The sequence below is a fragment of the Athene cunicularia genome, assembly GCF_003259725.1.
Source record: "Athene cunicularia isolate RWA chromosome 4 unlocalized genomic scaffold, athCun1 chr4_part3, whole genome shotgun sequence".
Taxonomy (NCBI): domain Eukaryota; kingdom Metazoa; phylum Chordata; class Aves; order Strigiformes; family Strigidae; genus Athene; species Athene cunicularia.
The window spans coordinates 11,509,803-11,530,882 of NW_020799100.1; the positions used below are offsets into that span (position 1 = coordinate 11,509,803).

The 21,080-nt window shown below is 45.1% G+C and overlaps 1 protein-coding gene across 9 annotated transcripts in view; it reads left to right on the plus strand.

Annotated features, from left to right (window-relative positions):
* The first annotated feature begins 3,390 nt into the window (after positions 1 to 3,390).
* Positions 3,391 to 21,080, plus strand: part of ZNF185 (zinc finger protein 185 with LIM domain) — a 50,518-nt gene continuing 32,828 nt past the window's right edge. For all 9 annotated transcript variants that reach the window (XM_026848717.1, XM_026848721.1, XM_026848722.1 and 6 more), the window contains exons 1-2: positions 3,391 to 3,548; positions 18,655 to 18,730. In XM_026848717.1, the coding sequence (XP_026704518.1) occupies positions 18,706 to 18,730 (25 nt within the window). In that variant the 5' untranslated portion in view covers positions 3,391 to 3,548; positions 18,655 to 18,705. The remainder of the gene's footprint in view (positions 3,549 to 18,654; positions 18,731 to 21,080) is intronic.

Genomic DNA, 21,080 nt, shown 5'->3' on the forward strand with positions numbered 1-21,080 from the left:
GGGGGGGGGGGGGGGAGTGTGTTCCTATCCTACTCTCCTTACTGGGAAATAAAAGACAAAGCTATGGTTTACATTAATATACTTGTATACTAACATTTATATACATCTACACTACATTTCCTGTAGTATCTAATGTCTCTGACCCTCTGGTGTTGCCCTAGTCCAATGTGAGAAAGATAGAAGGTCCCTTTTCATGTTCTGCCAGTCCTGGAAGACAACTGTTCTTGAGACTTCCTTCTTTCCAGGTTTTTTAAAGTGTGCTCTGCCTCTCTTGCTGTTAATGAAGAAACCCATTCCCTGAGAGGTCCCTGACTTTCATGCTGTCCTTGGGGCATCCATTTCTCCACTCCTCTTTAGTAACAGCCAGGGCTAGAAGAGTTTCTCTGCTTTACTCTTTCAGCAGAAAGAGGTGTTTTGCAGCCATGTATTAAATGATGACGAGGGTGCAGTGTTTTAGGGACATGATGTTGCCCTTGGTGATCCCCCTGTGCAGACCTTGAGTCTCTGAAATGCATGAGATTGATTCTCCTTGCAATTACATTACTTCAAATGGAAGTGCCTCCCCTGAAGTGAAGGGCTACACTGCTTTAAAACAGACAGGAGAGAGGGAGCTGCTGGATAGGTCTCAGGTTTAATCGTAATGATAAACCAGTACCTTTCATACAAGGTTCCAGCTGAAGTGCAGGTGTTGCCCCAGTGGAGCAGTGCATTTGCAGGAGACATGGGTACCTCAGCACTGGAGGGACCATGGACGTAAGGGGAAGGAGAAGCTATGTGTTGCTGCCCCTCCCCAGCACTGCAGTTCACAAGTGAATCATGGCTTCTTAAATAAACTGTACCCCATTTAAATAGGAAATTAGCTGAAAGGGGGAGTAGATAGAGCAGAATGAAGCCCCTTTTATTCCAGTGTAGGCTGTCCATGCATGGCAGTTGTAGCAGTATCATAGTTCTCCTTTGGCTTTCCCAGACAAGTCCTAACTCTTGCTTTACTCCCAAGAAGCAGCATGTGGCCAGTGTGATGTACAACAGTGAGTAGGTAAATGCTCTCCTTCACTCAACAAGTGCTGCTGTGCAACAGCCCTACATCTCACAGCTGTGTTAGCTACCAGCTGAAATTACCTAGGTAGTGTTTGCATCAGAAAACCATGGCTCAATTAAGTGAAATAAAATCTCTCTTTTTGTCCCTTCTCTCAGGAGCATCTCTGCAGGATTAGCACAGCGTGGAGAACCCCATGTGTGACTGATAGGGATTTCCGGTGGATCAGCAAGGGACTTCTGTTACTTTTACATAGAGTAGCAAGGAAGCTGACCTCTGAAATGGAGGAAGGCTGTGTAAGGTCAGTGCTTAATCAGTGGGGCTTTAGTGGCATCATGAAGGTTGAACATGGAGGCTGAAGATTGAGGAGTCTTTAAAGAGTTGAGTTTGACAGCGCTTGAATGGTACTTCATGTTGTGGAGGTATTTCTCTCTATCTCTCTAGGCTACATGCTGTTCAGCTTGTCTTGCACTAACAACTGGTGCACCCAAGTTGTTGTGATGGAGGTGCCAGCTCAGAAATACATTCTCTGCTGTTCCACCTTGCCACCACACCCCTGACTTTAAGACCTGTCTTTGGATGTTTTGTATATAGGCTTGGACGTGTATTTTCAAGCTAATAACAAAATGTTACTTAATACTGCACCTATCTCCTCTTAGTTAATTAGAAAAGCAATTCTTTGCTGGGTTCCTTTCTTCTGAGGAAGAGAGCAATGCTGACAGACAACTAATATTTTTGCCTGCATGCATGCCCGTTCAACAAAATAGTTGTCTGAATCTAGTAAAATAACACTGAGCTTCTGTGTGTATTGTTTTAGGATCTCCTTATGCATTTATTTGGTGTTTAAGGTACTCATAATAAGTGCTTTTTCCTTTTTTTTTAATTCTATTTTGAGCATTCATTGTGGAACAGTCTGTTCACAGTGGAAAAAAAAAGTCGTTAGACCCTGGGGTGTCCCTTCTGCTTGCTTGGCAGTGGACCTATTGTACTCGAAAGGCTGGCCAGGCTGTTATTTCAGCAAAGAACCTGAACAAACCTTCAGCAAACGATGGGATGACTCAGGGGTTACTGAAAATAAAGCTGCGCTGACAGCTGGAGCCCTGAAGCAGAGGATGCTTTACTAGGGTAGGGTCTGGGCTACATTTTAAACAGCCCACTTTAAACACCTTAACTTTTCCTGAGTTGGATGCCCCTTTGTGCCCACTCTGGGTTCAGGGTGTGGCTTTGTGAATATTACATCTTCTCTCCTACACTTATCTCAGCTGGGATCACCAGCAGCCTCTGGGGAAGAAAGCTCAGCTGAGCCTGCGCTGTTGCTGGTGTTGCAGCATGAGTAGATCAGAGAGAAAGATCTGGGATTGGAGTAACAACGTTGACATCAGGGCTTTTTAGACTTTATCTTCCTTGTGCTTCTGGGAGCCAGGGATAGGTTTTTAGCCCTGTTACAGCACATCCCAGCCAGCCTGCTGGTGGTTTGCCCACCACCCTACAGCAGATCTGTCTCAGAGCTGCAAGGAGAGTGCAGGAGCACTTCTCTCCAGCAGCTCATCTACTACAGACTTGGCACCACTTCTGATTGGTTCATAGCGGCTGGGGAAAGTGTGTGCAGGTAGGTACAGAGGTGGGGACATGTCCTGAAAGATGCTCGGTTGGGTTTCATCACCACCTCCTTACCAAGATGTGGCTGCTCCTGGGCTGAAGCCCTGACTTCTCATAAGTTCTCTAAACTCACATCCCCAACCACAGGTCGGTAGGAATTGGCAAAAAGTGTATCCAGGGGTCTTGCTGTGTCCATTCAGAGACTCACTAAAGCTGGGCCTCAGGGATCTTGTGGTGACCACAGCAATTAGAAGGGGAAATAAACTGGTGAGAGTACCTGGCAATTTCCTCTGTACTGAATAGTGATAATCACACTTGTGTACCTCATTTAATTAGTTAGAACTAGACAATCACTGCCGAGTGCTAATTACAGTGCCAGTTCCTGATGCTACCTGGGTACCACGGATGTTAAGTGGCTCTCTCAGACTTAAGGCTTGCCAGTACCTGTGTAGCAGGGGGGTCCCCACTCCCCCTTACTGCGGGGCAAGCCTGTCAGGCAATGCGTGGCCTAAGTAGAAATTCAGTGGGGTGAGAGCTGGGGGGCTGCTCTCTGCTGTCCCATTGCAGCACAGGGCTGGGGAACATGGCATTTGCTGGAGAATGCGAGGAATGTAGAGGAGAGCTTACAGGGAGGGGAGACCGTGCTGTCTGAATGGAGAAACCTGTTTGATTCCCCTGAAGGGCAAAACACACCCAAGTCTCCTCCTCAAAACAAGGCTTGGCTTCCAGGAGACAGCCCTCTCGTCCGCCCGGCAGGTAAGAGCTCAGCCTCGCCCACAGCCGCCTTTGCTGCCAGGGAGGATCGGAGATACCCGCTGCGAGCCCTTGTGGGGCAAAAGTGCCGGGAGATAGCTTGCAGACTGCACCGCATCGGTCTTTTTGGGGGGAAGCAACAGCTGAAGAGCCTCTGCAGGTAGGGCTGGACAGGGAGACTGGTCCTCTGAGCTTTGCAGAGGGAAGCTAGGGTGCTGCTTCTCTCCGAGTTCACCTGCTCTCTCTGCCTGGGGAGGAGGAGGAAGAGGAGGGCTGTCCTTTCCTAACGTGCTGATGTAGGGATCTGGCGGGGATGAGGGAGACTTGAACTGATTAGGGAAATGAATCTCTTTTCTGTAGTGTGTTGGACCAAAGTGTGGATCTAAAATGGTACTTGAGTACTACAGGGATGGTCTCAGTACACAAATGAGGCAGAAGAGGGGAGGTTTGGGTATGGGTGTTTGTTGCTTGCCCCTGTCTGATCACTGACTTCCCTCCCTGCCCATTGCCCCACATATTTCTAAAACCTGTCCCCCTCTTAATTTACTAATTAAGAGGTAGAGCAGGAGGCATGGCAGTGAAGTAACTGGGGAACAGCCTGTGTGTGGGCAGGAGTGAGCAGAGTCTGGACAACATGGGTAAAATTTGAGCCTGTCACACTTGACAGACTCTTGAGAAGCTTGGGGTAAGCTGCACCACTTTCAGCCTCTCCAACCCCACCTCCTCAGGACCCATGTCCTGAGGGACAAAGAGGGTTGCAGATAGAGATTTTTCTCTCTTTCCTGCTCTGCTTAATTTTGTTTCTCTCTGAATTAGTATGAAATCAGCACCCTGGAAAGGAGTGGTAAAACTGGTACAGAGGAGATGAGCACCTGCCTTGGTCCTTGCTTAATCCTACTTCCAAGCTTGGTGAATGCCTTCTCCATTTGCCCATCCCTACCTGTCTGCTCGGCCCTTGGCTGCTTCAGGACAAACCCCTAACAGGAGGATGAGGTGGATTCAGCTGTGGAAAGGTTGTGCCACCGTGAACTGGGGAGCAGAGATGTCCTCTCTCAGGATGTTGTATTTAGACTAGTTTATTTTATTCATCCAGCCAAAGAAAAAGCATTAAATTTTCCCCAAATTTAACATGTTTTAATTGGAAGTCCCAATTTGCACAAATGACAAGATTGTAGTTTCCTTTTACAAAAACATTTTTTTTCCTTGGTAAAACTTCATACCGTCTCTGCGATGTCATGAAGCTTCAATAAGATGTTCTGTCCTGCTCTGTTTGTGGGTCTGTGTAACAAATGCAAAGCTCTGCTTTTGAAAGCAAGACAAACTTTTCCTTCCTTCTTGCTTTCATTGCTTTCATCTTTAGACATCAAGACTTAAGGTCAATGGCATGTGGGTGCGGTAAACATCCTTTACATCCTTCTTCCTTTTCAAATACAGAAATTAGTGGAGCAATTATGAATTAATGCCTTGTAATTAGACTAATGAAACTGTATACCTAGTATAGTGAAAAATGATCCAGTAATTTTTGGCAGTAACAGCAGCGAGTTTTTGTGTTTGAGGGTGGTCATGCTGTGTAGGTTTGTACAGCTCCTAGCACAACAGGGCCCCAAGATCTCTTGGGATAGGCAGGTTTGCGTACTGCTCTAATTAAGTTTATGCCACACTTTCCTGAATTCAATAGCTCATGTGTTTGCCAAATTCTTCTGGTCGGACTGAATTATTTTTTTTGTGGGGTATGTGGTTGCAAGTGAATTAAATTATAATTGTGCATTTGTAGCTTTACAGCCATTCTCTGACACATCTGAAATGTGTCTGCATTGCTCGTGTTAATGAGTTCTGTGCAGGCAATTGCAGGTTTCCATCTCCCTTTTCCCCATGCTCGGGGAAGAAAGGGCATTTGCTGTCCCCAGGTAGCAGTGACCAAGATCCTGAGGAATTGTCATGCTGGGCTGAGGCTCTTCACAGAGATCCTGCACAGACACCCAGGCTCCACTGCAGCTGCAAGTGTTTGATGCTTCTGCAGTGTGTGTTCAGGGTCATGTTGGTCACCCTGAAAAAGGGGGATGTGCAGTTCAATGACTGTGATGCAGTTTAATTTCTTTGACTAGCATCATGGATAAACTGTGGCAGAGGCATAAAATGTCACCTGCAGCAGAGTAATTATCCATCCTCCCCAGCCTGCCTCCACCTAACTCCTCAAACCTGAGTCCACCTGACTTTTCAAGCACCTCTAGCAGTGGTTCCTGTGGAGAAGAGCCCCCTCTTGTAGCCTGGCTTTCTCATTAGAGCATCTCTGAATGTGCTGAGCTATTGTATTTCACGAGCCTAGAAGGGGTGATTTAAGGTTGCCTGGACTGCTTCAACTATGGCATTCTGATCATTCACAAGCTTGACTTTAGAAATCTCCTGGTGCTTCTTAAATATCCCCAAGTGTGTGTGTAACAGTGTCAGTGTTAAATAGTCACTGCATGGAAGGGGGGAAAGGAAGAGTAAAAAGCTGGTCCTTCAGAGAAGCTAAGCATTATCTAAAATCTGAGGAGTCATCACCCTGCCTGTATGGATAACCTTTCAGATGGGGTTTAGCAATATAAACCTTTCTGCTGCTGGGAGGCAGTTATGCATGAGTTTATCCCCATTTGAAAGCCCACAGCCATCCAGTTGCTGGGGTCTCAAGGTGTGATTTGCCGTTGAGACTCATAAGTCCTGGAGTGTGCCTCAGGCTGTGGGTCTGGACTTTCAGAGACTGACTGACAACCTCCTACTTCAAACACAGTCAGATACCTTGGTGCATGAGGTAGGATGAGATCCTAAATTGCAGGTTGTGAGTTCACAGTGTGAAACCTGAAGCATAATTCCTGTTGCCACTCATTTCCCCAAGTGCAGACAGTGGGACGGAAGTGTCCATCCTTCCCATGTGCAGGATGTCATTCAAATCAGAGTTCAGAGGTGAAATAAATCTAGTTTTAAGAATGCTGGCTCAAAAATATAACAGCCACTGGGCACAAAGTGCTAATCCATCATAAACATCCTTTACCAGTTCAAACTTGCTCAAATGAATTTAAAGGGTTAACTTTGTTCTGGCAGGGCTAGATCAGGTACAGTCTACCCGGGGTTGCTTTCACTTCACAGCAGATCAGGTAACAGCTGACATAAAAGCATAACACTGGCACAAAGTTTGCATTGTGTGCTCTGGGTAATGCAAGAGAAATGCAAGTATGTGCCCACGCCTAATCCTGATCACTGGAGGGAGTTTGACAGTGCACAGATCTGGATTAGCAATCCTGCAACCTGAATACTGCCTTTCTGGCACAGGGTGTCTGGTGGCTGCATCTGACCTATGTTGGAGAAGCTTTCTCTCCCTGACCCTCCTTCCTGTCAGTTTATGAAAGATGGGCTTGATCTGCTGAATGTTAAACCAAGGTCCCATCTTTCACCATATGGGCTGGAGAGTAGGGACTTGGACCCTGATTTAGGTCTAGATGACAAAATTCTCAGCAGAATTAGAGAGGTTCAAATGAAGAAGGTTCAAACATTTTGCAAGCTTTAAATACATTTTAATTTGAGGGCCGTGAAGGTCAGAATAGGCATCAATTATTATTAAACCAGGATATTCTTCCGCATGACTGACCTCAGTCCTGTTTGCGGCTGAGGGCCAGCACTCAGTTCACTGGCTGAGTCCTCCATTAGCACACAAGTTTCTAGCTGGTGAAATGAGTTCAGTGCTTCTACCCAGGAACAGGAGAAACATGTGAGAGCTCCTTGGAAAGCAGTGTGACAGCACGGGTGGTCTCTGCTAGCAGGCAGCAGAGAGCCCAGAGCTGCTGGCTGCAGGTCCTGGATCACTGTAAGCGGGACAGAATTGCTTTGCAGTTGGTCACGTAAGTGATGCCACGTAGACACTGGGCTGAAGGAGAATAACACTGGTTTAGGACATAGTTTGCTGTCTATTGCTATCTCAACAGAAAGGTCATTAAGAGTTTAACTCCCTGTTGCAGGGACTAGGGAAGGCAGGAGTGCATGGGTCAGCTCTGGGGTACCTGTCCAGACAGCATCTGACTGACACAGCATTTCCTGGCACAGAGCATCTCACCGTGTAGCTCTCACAGGGACCAGCACAGTAAAGTGAGCCTGGTGCCTTGGACATCAAAAGGCGATCCTGTCCTGAGACCAGGGAGCGAGGCACTGGGAACAGGAGGGCTGTAACATGAACTCGGTGGCTGGCCTGGGCTGTGCGGATAGTTCAGGAGTCTAAAGGCACCCTGTGGCGCTCTCCAGGAAAGCTGTATTTACAGGATCAAAGCAGCTCAGCTTCCTTTCCCAGGGCATTCATTTAGTCCTCAGAACTAGGTCCAACGTTGGATCCAGCTCATCACCAAGACGGACAGAGGGCAAGGTGGCTATTAGGTGCAAAGGGGCTATTACCACAAGTGCCCTACAAACTCCTGACAACAGCAGGCTAAAAAAATTGTTATTAACATTTTAAAGTTGCAGTTGAGCCATCAAAAACGAGGATGGCTGCCAGGTTTTTTTTTCTGTGCGTTTGCAGGTAATAGGAGCTGCAGTCAGCTTTTAAAGAATAGTAAGTGTTTCATCTCCTGGGGTGTAATTACGTCTTTTTAAGTGGTTTACATGGAAGGCAGAATCATTCCCAATTAAGTGATGGGCTGCTGATTTCAGGCACTTGAAGAATTTATTAGCAAAGACTGCTGGTCTGGCTGTATATCAGCTCCTTCTCAGAGGACTGTGTGAATGGGCAAGGAGACATCACCCTCTCCCTCTGCCAGCTGCCCAGGGCCAGCTGCGGCCTCCATGGCCTTGGGGAGAGCAGTGGCCATGGGGACAGATGAGCACAGCTGCAGTTAGTCCTTCGTTCAGCCCACAGGCTGTGATCTGCAGGGATCACTCCCTGCTGAGGGTAAGAACAGAGTTTGTGGTGCCTGAGCCACCTCTTGGCTCCCCTGCTGGTACCACTGTGATGGGGTGTGTGTGTATTGCCTGCCCCCTGGGCAGCCAAACGGAGCTCTTCAGCTTGTCTAGTGTAGCACAGCCACCTGCTTGCTTGGGAAGGATGAAGGTTTTCAGAGCTGCTCTGAAGTGCTGCTGAGAGACAGAGACTCTTTATCCCATTAGCAGCAGTGGCATACCTTGAAGCCTCTTGAAAAATTCAAAGTGCGTTGAAAAACCCAAGGCAGGGACCACTGCAGCACCCGGGATGGTGCAGAGGGAGAACTGAGCTGGCTGCCTGCCTGCAGACGGACACACCCTGAAGATTAAAATCTAAACAAGGTTTCAGCTCCCCTTTCCTTATTAAATACCTTGTAATTGCTTTCATTCACGTGATGAGGATCTTCAGTTAGTGTCTTCAGTGGGAGGCAGCATATCAGCAGGCACCATGCCCTTCCTGCCTGCAGTCAGCAGATGGTTCCGAAGTGAGGGCTCCCGGCCTGTTCTAGCTCTGTAGCAAAGGTGCTTGTGCAGGGGTTCCTAGAGGTGAACATAAACTGCATGTGAATTTGAAGGCCATGCTTGTCAAGGGTCTTGGTGGTGCTCTGTGCCTTTGAAAATCACGGCTTTTGTAGAGGTAGTTAGCATGGATTTAACTAGCAGCTCCATTTGAAGCATGCACTCTCAGATCACAGTCTAGTAGTATTTCACTCTTGTGTAGGCAGCGCATTTATCTCTTGTGCTGAGGTGCTCATGTTGGATGCTTTGTCAGCAGGAATTTAGCCAGCGTAACACCCATTTTTATGGGTCTCCTGTTGCCTGGGACATCCCAGAGGCCAGTGTTTGAAAGCTGAGCACTAGTTGCAGTCAGCCAGCATATAAATTTGAGGGACTTGTGGTGGGAGTATTTTGGCCATATTGTACTAGAAATGTGCATCTGAGCTGGACTGTAAATAACTTCAAATATCAGAAAGAGTATCTAGCTGTCATATATTCATACTGCCTAGGGATGGGCATCCAGTTTCCTCTATCTTGATGCTGCTTATAGGGAAGGGATAGAAAGAGAAGCAGGAAGGGGTGAGGGGCGCAGGCCTGGAGATACCTCTGGCTTGTGAGGTGCTCTGCAGAATTAAGAAGATTGTAAACTGTTAGAACTGAGCCAAATTCATCCCTGCCACTCCCTGAAATCAGGCCTGCATAGCTGATGGAGAAGGAAACCCAGCTTAGTGACAGAGGTTCTCCCAGCAATATCACTCAGATGATCAACCTCACCTTCTCCAGCATACCCAGTACATAGCTCCACCTGTGCTACATACCCGAGACCTGCTATCGCAGGGAGGGGAGAGGCAATTTAGGTTTAATCGCCTGGAAGCTGGTCAGCTCCTGACTCATAAAGGGCTTGTGAGAACTTGGGGAGAGGAGATGATTGCTCTGTCCATCCATGACATGTTCTCCCCCATGTAGGACCAAGGCATTGATGGCAATTTCAGTTTTCCCTGTTTCTCTGCTGTTATGATGCATGCTGGAAACATCTTGTCAAGTCAGAACCTCAGTAAGGTGCCAGCCTGTCTGAATCTTGGCTGTGGGCAGAGCCAGCAAGAGGGAAGGACAGGTCTGGGAAACAAGGAGGGAACAGATGAAAGACATAACAGTGATATCAGGCCTAAGCAGCACACCACCACTGAACATGGAGTGAAGCAGCCTACAGCAAGCCACGAGGACAAGGTGAAAGGTTTGGAAGAGCAGAGTTGTCTATTTACCCTGTTGTAGGAGGATCCCATTTTGGAGCAGTATCACTGAGTGGTCCATGCTTGCCCCTCTGCTCACGGGGCATCCAGTGCTGGCAGCAAAGCACGTACAGAAGATCCAAGTTTCAACAGACTGTTCCAACTCTGCTGCTGGGGTAGAATTTCACCACAGACTCTAATGAGGGCACAAGCAGACCACCATAGAGTATTCCTGTAAAACACTCCCATGATGTGCTGCTCCCAGTCAGCAGCTGGGAGAACACCATTCCTGTAGCAAAAGATAAAGCTTCACCTCTTGCCTAAGAGCACAGGGTGGCAGGGAGATGCATCCATCGGAGGGGTAGAGCAGAGGGCAGCTGTATGCAGGTATGTCCTTAGGATCATGTGAAGATATACGCTGAATTCCAAACCTGGGCTGTAGGTAGAGCATTTGGTGAATGTTAATAGGGGAGGGGTCTTCTCAGGGGCTTTTGTGTTGGATTTTTGGCTAGGATTGTGGTGAAGGAGACATCTGGAATACTTTGGGGAGGATGTAGCTGGCAGCTGCTTTGCTTTGTGAATTTGGACTGGCAGTGAGAACCTGATACAGCTCTGTGGTTAGACTTGCACAGTTCCTTTTTTTTTTCTTCAGACTTAGCAATACTGAACCCGTTCAAAAGTAAGTAATTTTCACTGTTTTGTTCCCAAGAAGAAAGAAGTTAAAACTTTGAACAAAAGGCTTACTTAAGCCTTTTGTAATGAAGCATTTTAGTTTTATGTTTTGAAACAATGTGGGGTTTTCCCTCAATTTTAATTTAATTTAATTTAAAGCATATATAACAGCATAGCATGTAACCATATCCTTTGGCTGATTTGTCATGATCTAGTCTGAATTCTTCTGTTTGCTTCAAGCTGTGTTCTCATGTCAAACCAGATCAACCTTTTTCTGTGCTGGAAATGCTCAGTGAATAAAAAAATCTTCCATCTTTTGCTGGTTCCTTAATGATGCCTGAGAAATGAGTAAGCCCATAACTCAGTAATTTCCCACTCCTCTTAACAATGCGCTGCTACATTTAAAAAGCAGATTATGGAATGGAGAGAGGAATGCCCCCTCCTTAAATGCCAGCAGCGGGGCATGATTCAAGGCCCCTAAAGGATATCTTTGTGCAGGACACAAACCCGAGATGGGCGATGCCACTGGCTCTGCTTGCTGATGCTGGCCGCATCAACATCTCTCAACAAAGAGGCAGGTGTTTTCTCTGGGCACTGTGCGGCACCACGTAGTGTGTTAGGCCTCTCTCTTTATCCTCTTTATTAAATAGACTCAGATGGCACCTGGGGACTTGGTTTTCCTTCCCTCAAGCTAAGGCAGTCTTAACCCCTCTTATAACCGTGGTGCTGCCTCTATGTAACAGGCTCCCAGTCATTCATTGAATGGCCCAGGGCTCTTTCCTTCATTAGAGAGGCAACCTGTGTTTGTTGTTTTTTCGGTAGCTTTTTCCAGCCTGCAGACTACATTTCCTATGGATACACCTGGATTAAACATCCCAGCTGTAGCCATTCCAAACTTATTTTCAGTAAGGGCTTGTTCTTGTAAGCTGTCCGCAGGACCCTGGGGGTTTTAAGGATCAGAAGATGAAAATTCTGTAGGCATTTACCCTGGGACACAGAATCGCTTTGATTCTGTTAGCTCCCATTAAACCTTGTTACACATATGGGCTTTTAGGAAGCTATTTCTTCAGAAATTCAGTAACTGGTTTGATTTAGCCCATGAGGAGTCTTTTGCAGTTAGGTGTGTTTACTCTGTAGGTTTGGGGTTTGATTCTCATGGCCACAGACATTAATAATCTCTGTGTCCAGTGTCACTGGGATTGGGACTTATTGGGACAGCTCTTAGAGGTTCCCTGGTTTCCTCTACTGTTCCCAGCTAAGAGGTTTCTTGCAGAGCCCTGTCCTTCTGCAAGTAAGGCACTTACATCTTCATTTTGGTTTAAGGTAAAAAGTGTGGTGAAATTGGCACGTTTTTAACAGTATTTTTTTCTCCAAATATTTTTTTTTTTTGAGAAAAAACTACAAAACCAAAATGCTCTCCAAATATTATTCTTAGTGCTTGCTGGAAGAACACAAGTCCCAGTGTTGTGTACCATTTGAAACACCCATTCAGAGCTGCATATGCAGAAATACCAACATGCAGTGACTCAGTACTGAGTCCAAACAGAAAGGAAGTATGTAGAATAGAAAAAGTTTAATGTATTTATGTCTAACTACAGATTCAGCCACAGGAAGGATTCAGCTTATGTATTCTTGGTCTAAGCATCTGTGCGCTGCATGTGCTGCAGTATTTATAACCCACAAACATTACTGTGAACTGGCATGAAAGTAGGTGGTACTTGAATTTGCACCCCGTTGAGCTCTACATGCACAGTACACGTGGCTCTGTGGGTCACAGACCTTTTAAAATAGATGAAATCTAAATTATTTTAGCTCAGGACAAGTCTGGAAGAAGGTGCAGGAAGAACTGAATTCTGTCCCTCATGTTACCTAGAAATTTTCTCTAGACTTTGTATTTGACAGGTAGGTCATGGATGGACATGTCTCAAGTATTGCCTGTAGCAATGCCCAGCTGTCCCTGCTAAGGAAGGAGTCACTCCAACAGGCAGGTTTAGGCACCATGGTCAGTCAGGTGGTTTTTTTTTATAGCTTGTTTGATGTCTCTCTAGCAGGGCATGCTCACAAATTCATGGTGGTCCCATCTCATTGTCCAGGTAAAAGACCTAGTGTCATACACCACAGTTCCCTGTAAGCCCAAGTACCAGGGTTCTGTCCACATGGAAGTCAGTATATAACTGGGAGAAATACAGTGCCTGCACTGGCTTTCTTTCAGTAAGGAGTCAGGGCAGGAGCACAGACATGAACAGGGTACCTGGGAAGTCCGTGGTACAAGTGCAGCCTCAATCTACTCAGCAGCAAAAGAAATAAATGGGTGTCTGTCTGCAGCCAGATGCAACTCCTTACTTTCTGTGGCTGTTTCCAGAGGGAAGTTGCTGGTGTTTTCCAAAGCCAATCTTGTCTTTATTTCAGGATCCCAGGGCCCTTTGAAAACATTAAGCCTGAGGCAGCTCTGTAAGGTTGTCCAGGGAAAGGGTGTTAAGGGGATCATCCTTCCAAGTGCGGCCATTTCAGAGTAAACTGGGCAATGCTTAACAGTGCAACAGATCCTGCAGTAACTGTTTGGATTAGGAAGCGAAGAAGGATTATTGCTCATTTACATAACGATGGCACCCAAGGGTGCCAATTAAGATCAAGGGCCTATTGCACTGCTGGTGTGCAGACACTTAATAGGAGGCAGTTGGCACCAAAGGGCTCCCACTGGACTTCTGAAGGGAAAGCCTTCTGTATAAATAGGGAGGGAACAGGGATCTTTATTTAAATGGGGGGGTTTTGTCCCAGATTTTATATTTGTAGTGAATGTTTGGGAGAAAATCTATATTCCTGAACAGCTCTGGTATCTAAAACAGAGTGACTTGGTGACTTACTGTATGTCCTTTTATAATAGAGATGTTCCTAGTCACACAGCAGAAGCATTTTCTATTAGGTGATGAATAAACAGAGGACAAAAAGGTGTATCCAGCCTGGCAGAGCTTATTTTTAACTCTAAGGCAAGAGAGAAGGGATGGATCTAGTTTGAGGCAGAAGAGGTTTTGTTCTACATGAGAGATGGAGATCTTCACATTTTATAAGCACAGTGACAAGAGCTTTCTGCTGTCTGTTTGGAAACAGGTGATTATAGACATGGGGAAGTCAGTGTGGATAGGATTAAAAAAAAAAAAAAAAAGAAAATGTGATTGTGCAGTGGTGGAGAGATGGAGAGAGGACAGACAATGAAGGATAGAGCTGGTTGGGGGCTGTGTGGGGGTCAAGAGTGGGAAAGGTTACAAACCCTTCAGCTGTACCTGCTTGTCTTTAACCAGTGCCTCAAAATCTGAGACCTGCTTGTTGGCAAATGGAGATAAGAATCCAGAGGTTTTCAGGGGACAGCCACCTTTGCATACCAGTAAAAGAGGAAGTGAGTTGTTTGCTGTCATGCTCCTCTCCAGTGCTATATGCATTTCTGTGGTGCTGCAGGTCTGGAAGTTCCTGTGCATGCAGAGTGCTCTTTGTCAGCAATAGAATGGTGTAGACATGGGGATTTGGAGTGCCCAAAATACAGAGGGATCCATTGCTCTGTTTCCTCTCCAGAAGCATAATTTTTGGGCCATGGTGAGTCATCTGAACTGAGTTTTTTTCCTTTTGTCTCTCATTTTGCCACAAGTGCCAGGTGCTGGGCTAATGTTTGAGTTGTTCTGGCAGAGGAGGCTGGGGAATGTGTCTCTGGCATCTTGCATAGAGGAAAGGGTTTCTTCTGGGGCTTTTTTGAGAATTTGTCCTGAAAAAATAGTTTCAGTGGTGTATAGCTGGAGAGTATGCTCACAGCCAGCCCCCAGAGATTTGCAGATATCCCTCAGCACTGCCAGAAGAGAGGTTTTTCTTTGCTCCCAAACTCACAGGCCATGCTCACAGGCTTCTAAATGACTTTCACAAGGTGGAACGTTGCTTTTGGATAGTAAAACCTCCAGAAATACTACCCACTCTGGTGAAGCATGGGATTTAACGCACTGGGAGAAACAGCATTTGTATTACCTAAATTCTGGAGATGCTCAGAGCTGAGGAATTGCAAACCATGCAAAGTTTTTTGAGTATCACTGTTTTACCCTCGCCTGCGGAGTTCAGATCTCCAAGCTTGATTCAAGTGGCACATAATGTTCTTGTTCTCCAGGTGGGAAGCAAAGCTGTTGGTATCAGCTATGGTCTGTTCCAGTGCATTTGTTTCTATATCAATAGATGAAATTGTTGTATCCTATGGCTGTAGCTAATTATTCCCAAATAAGCTATACCAACAAAACCACTTTTTGCCCTTGTAACTTAACATCACACATGGAGGTTCCAGTAACATAAAAGCACATTTCTGAAGAAACACATTCCCTAGCAACATTTTGTTAAGGAAGATTTTGGAAGTGATCCATGTTGGCTTGTCACAACCTTTTATGGGAATAATAGTAGGCAAGTACTGACAGTTGAACATACCCTCTCCACATCTAGAACTGAGGTCTTTGAGATTTAGTGCACTGCAGACTCACAAAAATTTGAATAGAAAGGCAAAAATGCTTTGAAACATGTTTTGAGGTTCCATAGCACGTGTTGAAGCCTAACCTCAATTTTTGCCAAAGAAGGGAAGCTGTTTCAATTTCTAAACTCTCCTTGGAGCAGTAGAAAAGCACTTTCTTTCCCAGAAAGGTTATATCAGTGCTTTAGAGCCAGACACCCTCTTGTTAATCCTCATTGGCCCCATAAATCCTGTGCTTCTTTCTGCACAGCAGTATAGTTTGAGCAGATGGACTGGGATGTGGTCTTACTACACCTTGAGAAGCTGTGTCTATTGTTTCTTATTCTAACCACCAACTGCTGGAATATCAAAACAGGGACAAATACAGTTATGAGGAAGATGTGAGCATTTTTCCTGATAGTAGTTTGCTGATCTGTCTTTGATTTGGGTTAGTGGGTCCCATGTATCTCTCTTGTTCTTGTTTCTTCATCACAGCGATTATCTTGGCATCCGTAAATGTCAGCTTATCTGCCAGATATCACTGCCAGCTAGCACTGAAACAAGAAAATGAGCTTTTAATTTCTCATCCAAGAAATGCTGAGTTATTTTAACTGCAGGATTCATGGTATAACCTGGGTTGATTTGTCTTCTAATGTTCTGGTCACTGAGTAGGCACTAAGTATACGTAAGGTCACCTGAAAGTTTACCAAGCCCAGTATCCTGTGGTCAACGGGAGCCTACAGCAGGTGAATAAAAAATATGGGCAAGAAATAGGGTACTTGAATTGCTCTTTTCTTGTTGAACCCACTCAGCTTCTGGTGACATTGTTTAGGCTGCATTGCCTTGATCCTCAGGTGAAAGATAAAACCAGCTACTTGATAGCCTTCATTAATGAAAGAGGAAATGATGCTCTAAGGAAGCAAAGAGCTGCTCCAACTCTCGCAGAAGGACCTTTCCATTCCTCTGCACCTGTCTCAGAAGATTTGCTGAAAGCTTCACTCTGCACTCCTTTGTTATGGTGTGGGGCAGGAGGAGAGCCACCTCTAACCCCCAGTGGTTAGATGGGTTGCGCTGCGCAGGTGCACCATCCAGTGCAGCAGCAGGCCTGACCTGGAGCGGCCGGGCTGCTGCTGCCATCGCGTGATTCATAGCTGGAAAAAGCAGGCTGGCAGAAAACATTTGTCAGTCCCCCAAAGCCAAGCCCAATGAGCACCACCGACATGTTCCAACGCCTGTTTGTCAAGCCAGAAATATCAGTGGAGTACGACAGTGTTTACTGCGGTCCCTCCCAGGATGATGTGAGCTGGGAAAAGGGAAGGTAGCGCCAGAGGAAAAGGCTTGGCCAGTGTGTAGTTTCTGGCATGTTTTTATACACATGCTGAGTGCCACCCTTCGCGGCTTCCCTTCCTTTTGAGTGTGTTTGTTAGGGGAATTGTGTGAGTAAGAAGCGAAGTTTCTGTTTAAGCAATAAATGGAGAGGTTGTTTCTTACAGGGCTGGTGCGTGATACCTGCAGTATGTGCCAGGCAGAGCTGCAGTGTGTTACTGGGAGTGGAGTTCAGTCCTGCACCTCGCTCCAGCCCTTCTGAGAATCTTTCCTATGTGTTCCTAAATCTCTGCTTATTCTTCTAAAAGATCTGGGCTGGGGGGCTAATCACTTCTCAGTTATGCTGCTAGATAGGTAACAGCTCTCCAGCATCCAAATACCTCCATTATATGACAGTGTGTAGCCTATGCCTACTTCTGCCATGATTTGCCCCAGATCAGGGCTGTATCAAACTCTTGGGATAGTTCTTTTCCACTGCTTCTCATCCTTCACTTGCTTCATCTTTATTTTGTCCTGGAATAGGAAATTAAATAATTAAATAGGAATTTAATAAGGAGAAGAGAGGAAAAAATGTACCTCTGAATTGCAGTTAACAAGCTAGCTGTGGTCTGAATCTGCTTCACTCGGATATTGTTGGTAATGAAGCCACATGACTTCTCTATGTGAAAGTCCAAGATGCTGTGATTTCTTTTTAATCCAAAATTGCCAGATTACAATCTGTCAGCTGTGCTCCTGCACAGCCTTAGAAGTATTTAGAAGCTCTTCATGGATATCTAGGACAATGTTTTAATTTCTCTCTAAATAGCAGGGTCAATTAAATTTGCGTGGGAAGGGGGATGTGGGAAGGATAAGAAAAGAGGTGGGCTGTCTGCTTATGGTGAAAGCTGAATTAATGTTTGGGAGTGTTTTCAAAAGGGAGAGGGAGCCTTGGGGTAATAGCTGAGAGGTTGTTCACAATCTCAGTGCAAACTGGATGAGGAGTGGATATGCAGTAGGTAGATCTTCAGCTGAGACAAGCCAAGGGAGTAGACTTTGCCAAGAAGCAATGCTATGAGATCAGCACTCGGCATTCCTTACAGGCATGTGGCTTCGCAGCAATATTGCAGGGACAAGCCCACCAGTAGATAATAACAACCTAATTTTAGATTCACAGGCTCCCAAATAGAGTTGGGCATTTTTATTAATGAGTAGCATAGTCACTTAAGAATCCAGGTTCAGCAGATAGTTTTGGCAAGGGGAGAGTGTAGGGTTATAAAAGCTGGAAGTTGCTCTTGATTTTCTTCTCTGGAACAAGGGCTCATCCCACATCTTACATGAAAACTTTAGAGAGTGAATAAAGAAAAGAAACATTTCTGATAAACATGTAATCTGGTGCTGAATTAACCTGGGTTCTAATCTCAAAACAATGAGTGGTTTTGCATTTGTTTGTTTATTTACAAATTAAAAATTTCTCTTGTCAGACTCTGAAATAACCAAACTTTCTTCCTGACTTTTAGTTTGTGGTTGGTTTTGATTCAGTTAAGCACTAAACAATTAGTGCTCTGCAAATTCCTCATCTCGGAGTGTCTCTGAAGTTGTATGTCCAAGAGTTTCTCCTTGCTGCTTTACTGTGGGCATTTGAAGGAGGGGCCGAGCTGCCATCAGCAGCAAGAACTAACAGGCAGTCAGATGTTCTCTCTGCTGTATCTTGGGGGAATAACAGATATCTCTGATGACTGAAATCTGTAAAGAGCCCTTATGTTTTACTCACACTTGACAAAAATACCAAGGTTCACCCAAGCACCTCAGCTGCTCTGAGTTCTCTAGACTCAAGAAGGTGTGTCCCACCTGAGTGGCTCTGAACACTTTTGCTAGGGTCTCCTTCACCACTTTCCTCCCAGACCTGGAAAGATGCATCTCATGGCCAATCTGAAAATTTACTGGTGTGGAGAACACACCCATTTGATATTTCCTATCCTTGATGCTGACAGCACGTGGCATGGGGAGGAATCACAACTCTAGTATATATGCCATAGCCTCACCATGCTCCATGCCTGTGACACTGTTCTGATGCTCTCCCTTCCACATAACTTCAAAGTTTTTGATATCAAAACTGCTAATCTGCTTTCCCCCTTTTTCATTTCTTCCAGGGGCTTGTTGTCTTCAAACAGTAACTGAAGGGGAAAGAACTTCCGAGAACCATGATGTCCCTGGGTGTCAGTAAAGGTAACTCCTTTCCCCACCCCAAGCTGTTAGCAGTCTGTCCACTGTTATGGTTTTCCTTTGCACTCTTTGCTCAGTTGTATCTGCTGTGACATCTCTGGTCAGCTCCGCCAGTGCAGTGTGTCCAAGGGTAGAGGACACCTCTTCCTTATCTGGGACCTTCTCCAACCTGCAGCTCCAAATTTACATGCATTTGGCTATAATTTCAGTATCTATGAATGTTTAGAAAGCTGAAGAGCTTATAGCCTGGCTAAGGTTTTGAGATGAGCAAAGGACTAATAAACTCCCATATTATTCTCTTCTCAAGACCATCCTTAAAATTGTCTTTGAAATGTCTACTGAAAATACAGCAGCAATTAGCAGCCAATGCAGCAGCTGACCAGAATGCCTTCCCTGTATCTTTGTCTACCCACAGCCTCTTATCCCTTCTAGGGGTAAAACCAGAAGTCTGTGGGCTGCAGACCACCCCTGTGCAGTGTGCAATATCCATACAGTAATGAGAAGACTGCTTTTATTATTAATAAACTCCTAATAATGTCAGTTATTAATTCTTATAATTAATAAGCTCCTTATTATCAGTGTGAAAAAAATCATACTAGTGCTGTGAGCTGCTCTGAGTTGTCCCAGGACCATGCCCAAGATGTAGGGTTCTTTGGCAGACTCTTGAGATTTAGTTTTTAAGCAACAGATGCTCACGAGACCTTTATATGTGAATAGATGGGATGATGCTTCCAAATCTGAGCTTAACCTGAAATGGTAATGTGGAGGAGAGTGGAAATGCCTTATTCATTTCCAGTAGGCAATAGATTTAATTTTCAGTTTCAGTGCTAAGAAAAGCAAAGCAGACCTTCCTTTTCCAGGTGTTCACCATGAGGTGTGTTACTGCTGGTCCCTAAACTGCACCCTGACATAGATGTGGCATCACATACCTGTGCCTTTTAACTGCTACTGCTATTTCCACATGAGGAAAGACATTCTCTTCATTGCTATAGCTGTCTTAGAGAGGATCCAGTATGATCACTTGTTTAAAAAACAAAAAAAATCCTACCTCTACTACATAACATATCCTTGAAGCACATGACCGTGTGTCAGAGATTAATCAATTTACTGCATGTCAGCTGCTTAGTGATAACTATTTCTGTGCAGCCTTCTAGCCCATCATGAGCACAAGATACAGAGACTTAGCTGATGTTCCTTTCCTAGTAGCTAAATTGAATAGTTTCATGTTTGCCACAAGCTAAGGGTGTGCAGCAGGCAGTTTCCTTGGCTTGGATGATAAGAAGTTGTAAAGCTGCAATAATTTTTTGGTGTCTCTAAACACCTGAGCTGTATCAGTCCAAGTGTGACAAGGAGAGAAGGCTTCATGTTTTCAGCCTTTATGAGTCATTTCCAAAATGGCAAATGGTGGAATATAGTCAGAAATACATAGAAAAGGAGATTTCCTTATCCGATCTTCATCTTACAATTTTCCCATAGGAAAATATCTATTTCTCTCGGTTGAAAATGCTAGATGGGGAATTTCCTAGTTAAAACACCTTTGTTTTTGGTTTTGGTTTTTTTTTTTAAATAATATCCAGCTGCAATCAATTTGGCCCAGCAGAACTTTGTCAATCAAGGATGCCTGAAGCCCTTCACATCAGTCACCTGTACATTTCCTTCCCTTGTGAGAGACTGTTTCCCCTTCCCTAGCCTCCCATCTCCTTCCTTGCCTGCTCACAATACTTTTGGCTTTAATACTCCTCCTTATTAACCTGTGCTTTTTTCACCCACTCTTTTTCCCACTGCGAGGACTTACCAACTTTTAATCTGTGACCTTCTGCAATTTCCTACATTTTAATTTTATATTTTAATTGCCATTTCTGATTTTCTTGACCAGAAAAGGTATTTATGGTTCATTGCCTGAACAGAGACAAGGAGCAGAATGAGGATGGTGGCAGAATTGCTGTTGGACAGCAGAGACCATGCAGAATAGGACATTTCCAGATTTGGGCCAGAACCACACTTTAGGAAGATATGGTTTGAGAATATGTTTTTGTAACTGAACTTTGTAATGGAAATGTGGAAATGAGGAGCTAAAGGAGGTGTCTTCTCCAACTCTGACAGGCCACCAGAAAAAACTGACAGCTAGGTGTTTGCATTTTATGGTTTACCTCTAACTCCCAACTCTTGGCTTACCTTCATGCTCTAGACATATCATCCTCTCCCACAAACCAAAAAAATCTTACACTAGAGCTAATGTGATGGTAAATGCCAGAGGAAACACTGCTTTGTAAATATGTAATTAGACCACCCACTGAATGTCTTTGTTCTTCCTGAGAGAAAATGATTCATTAATGTTAAACAGTCCCCTGAA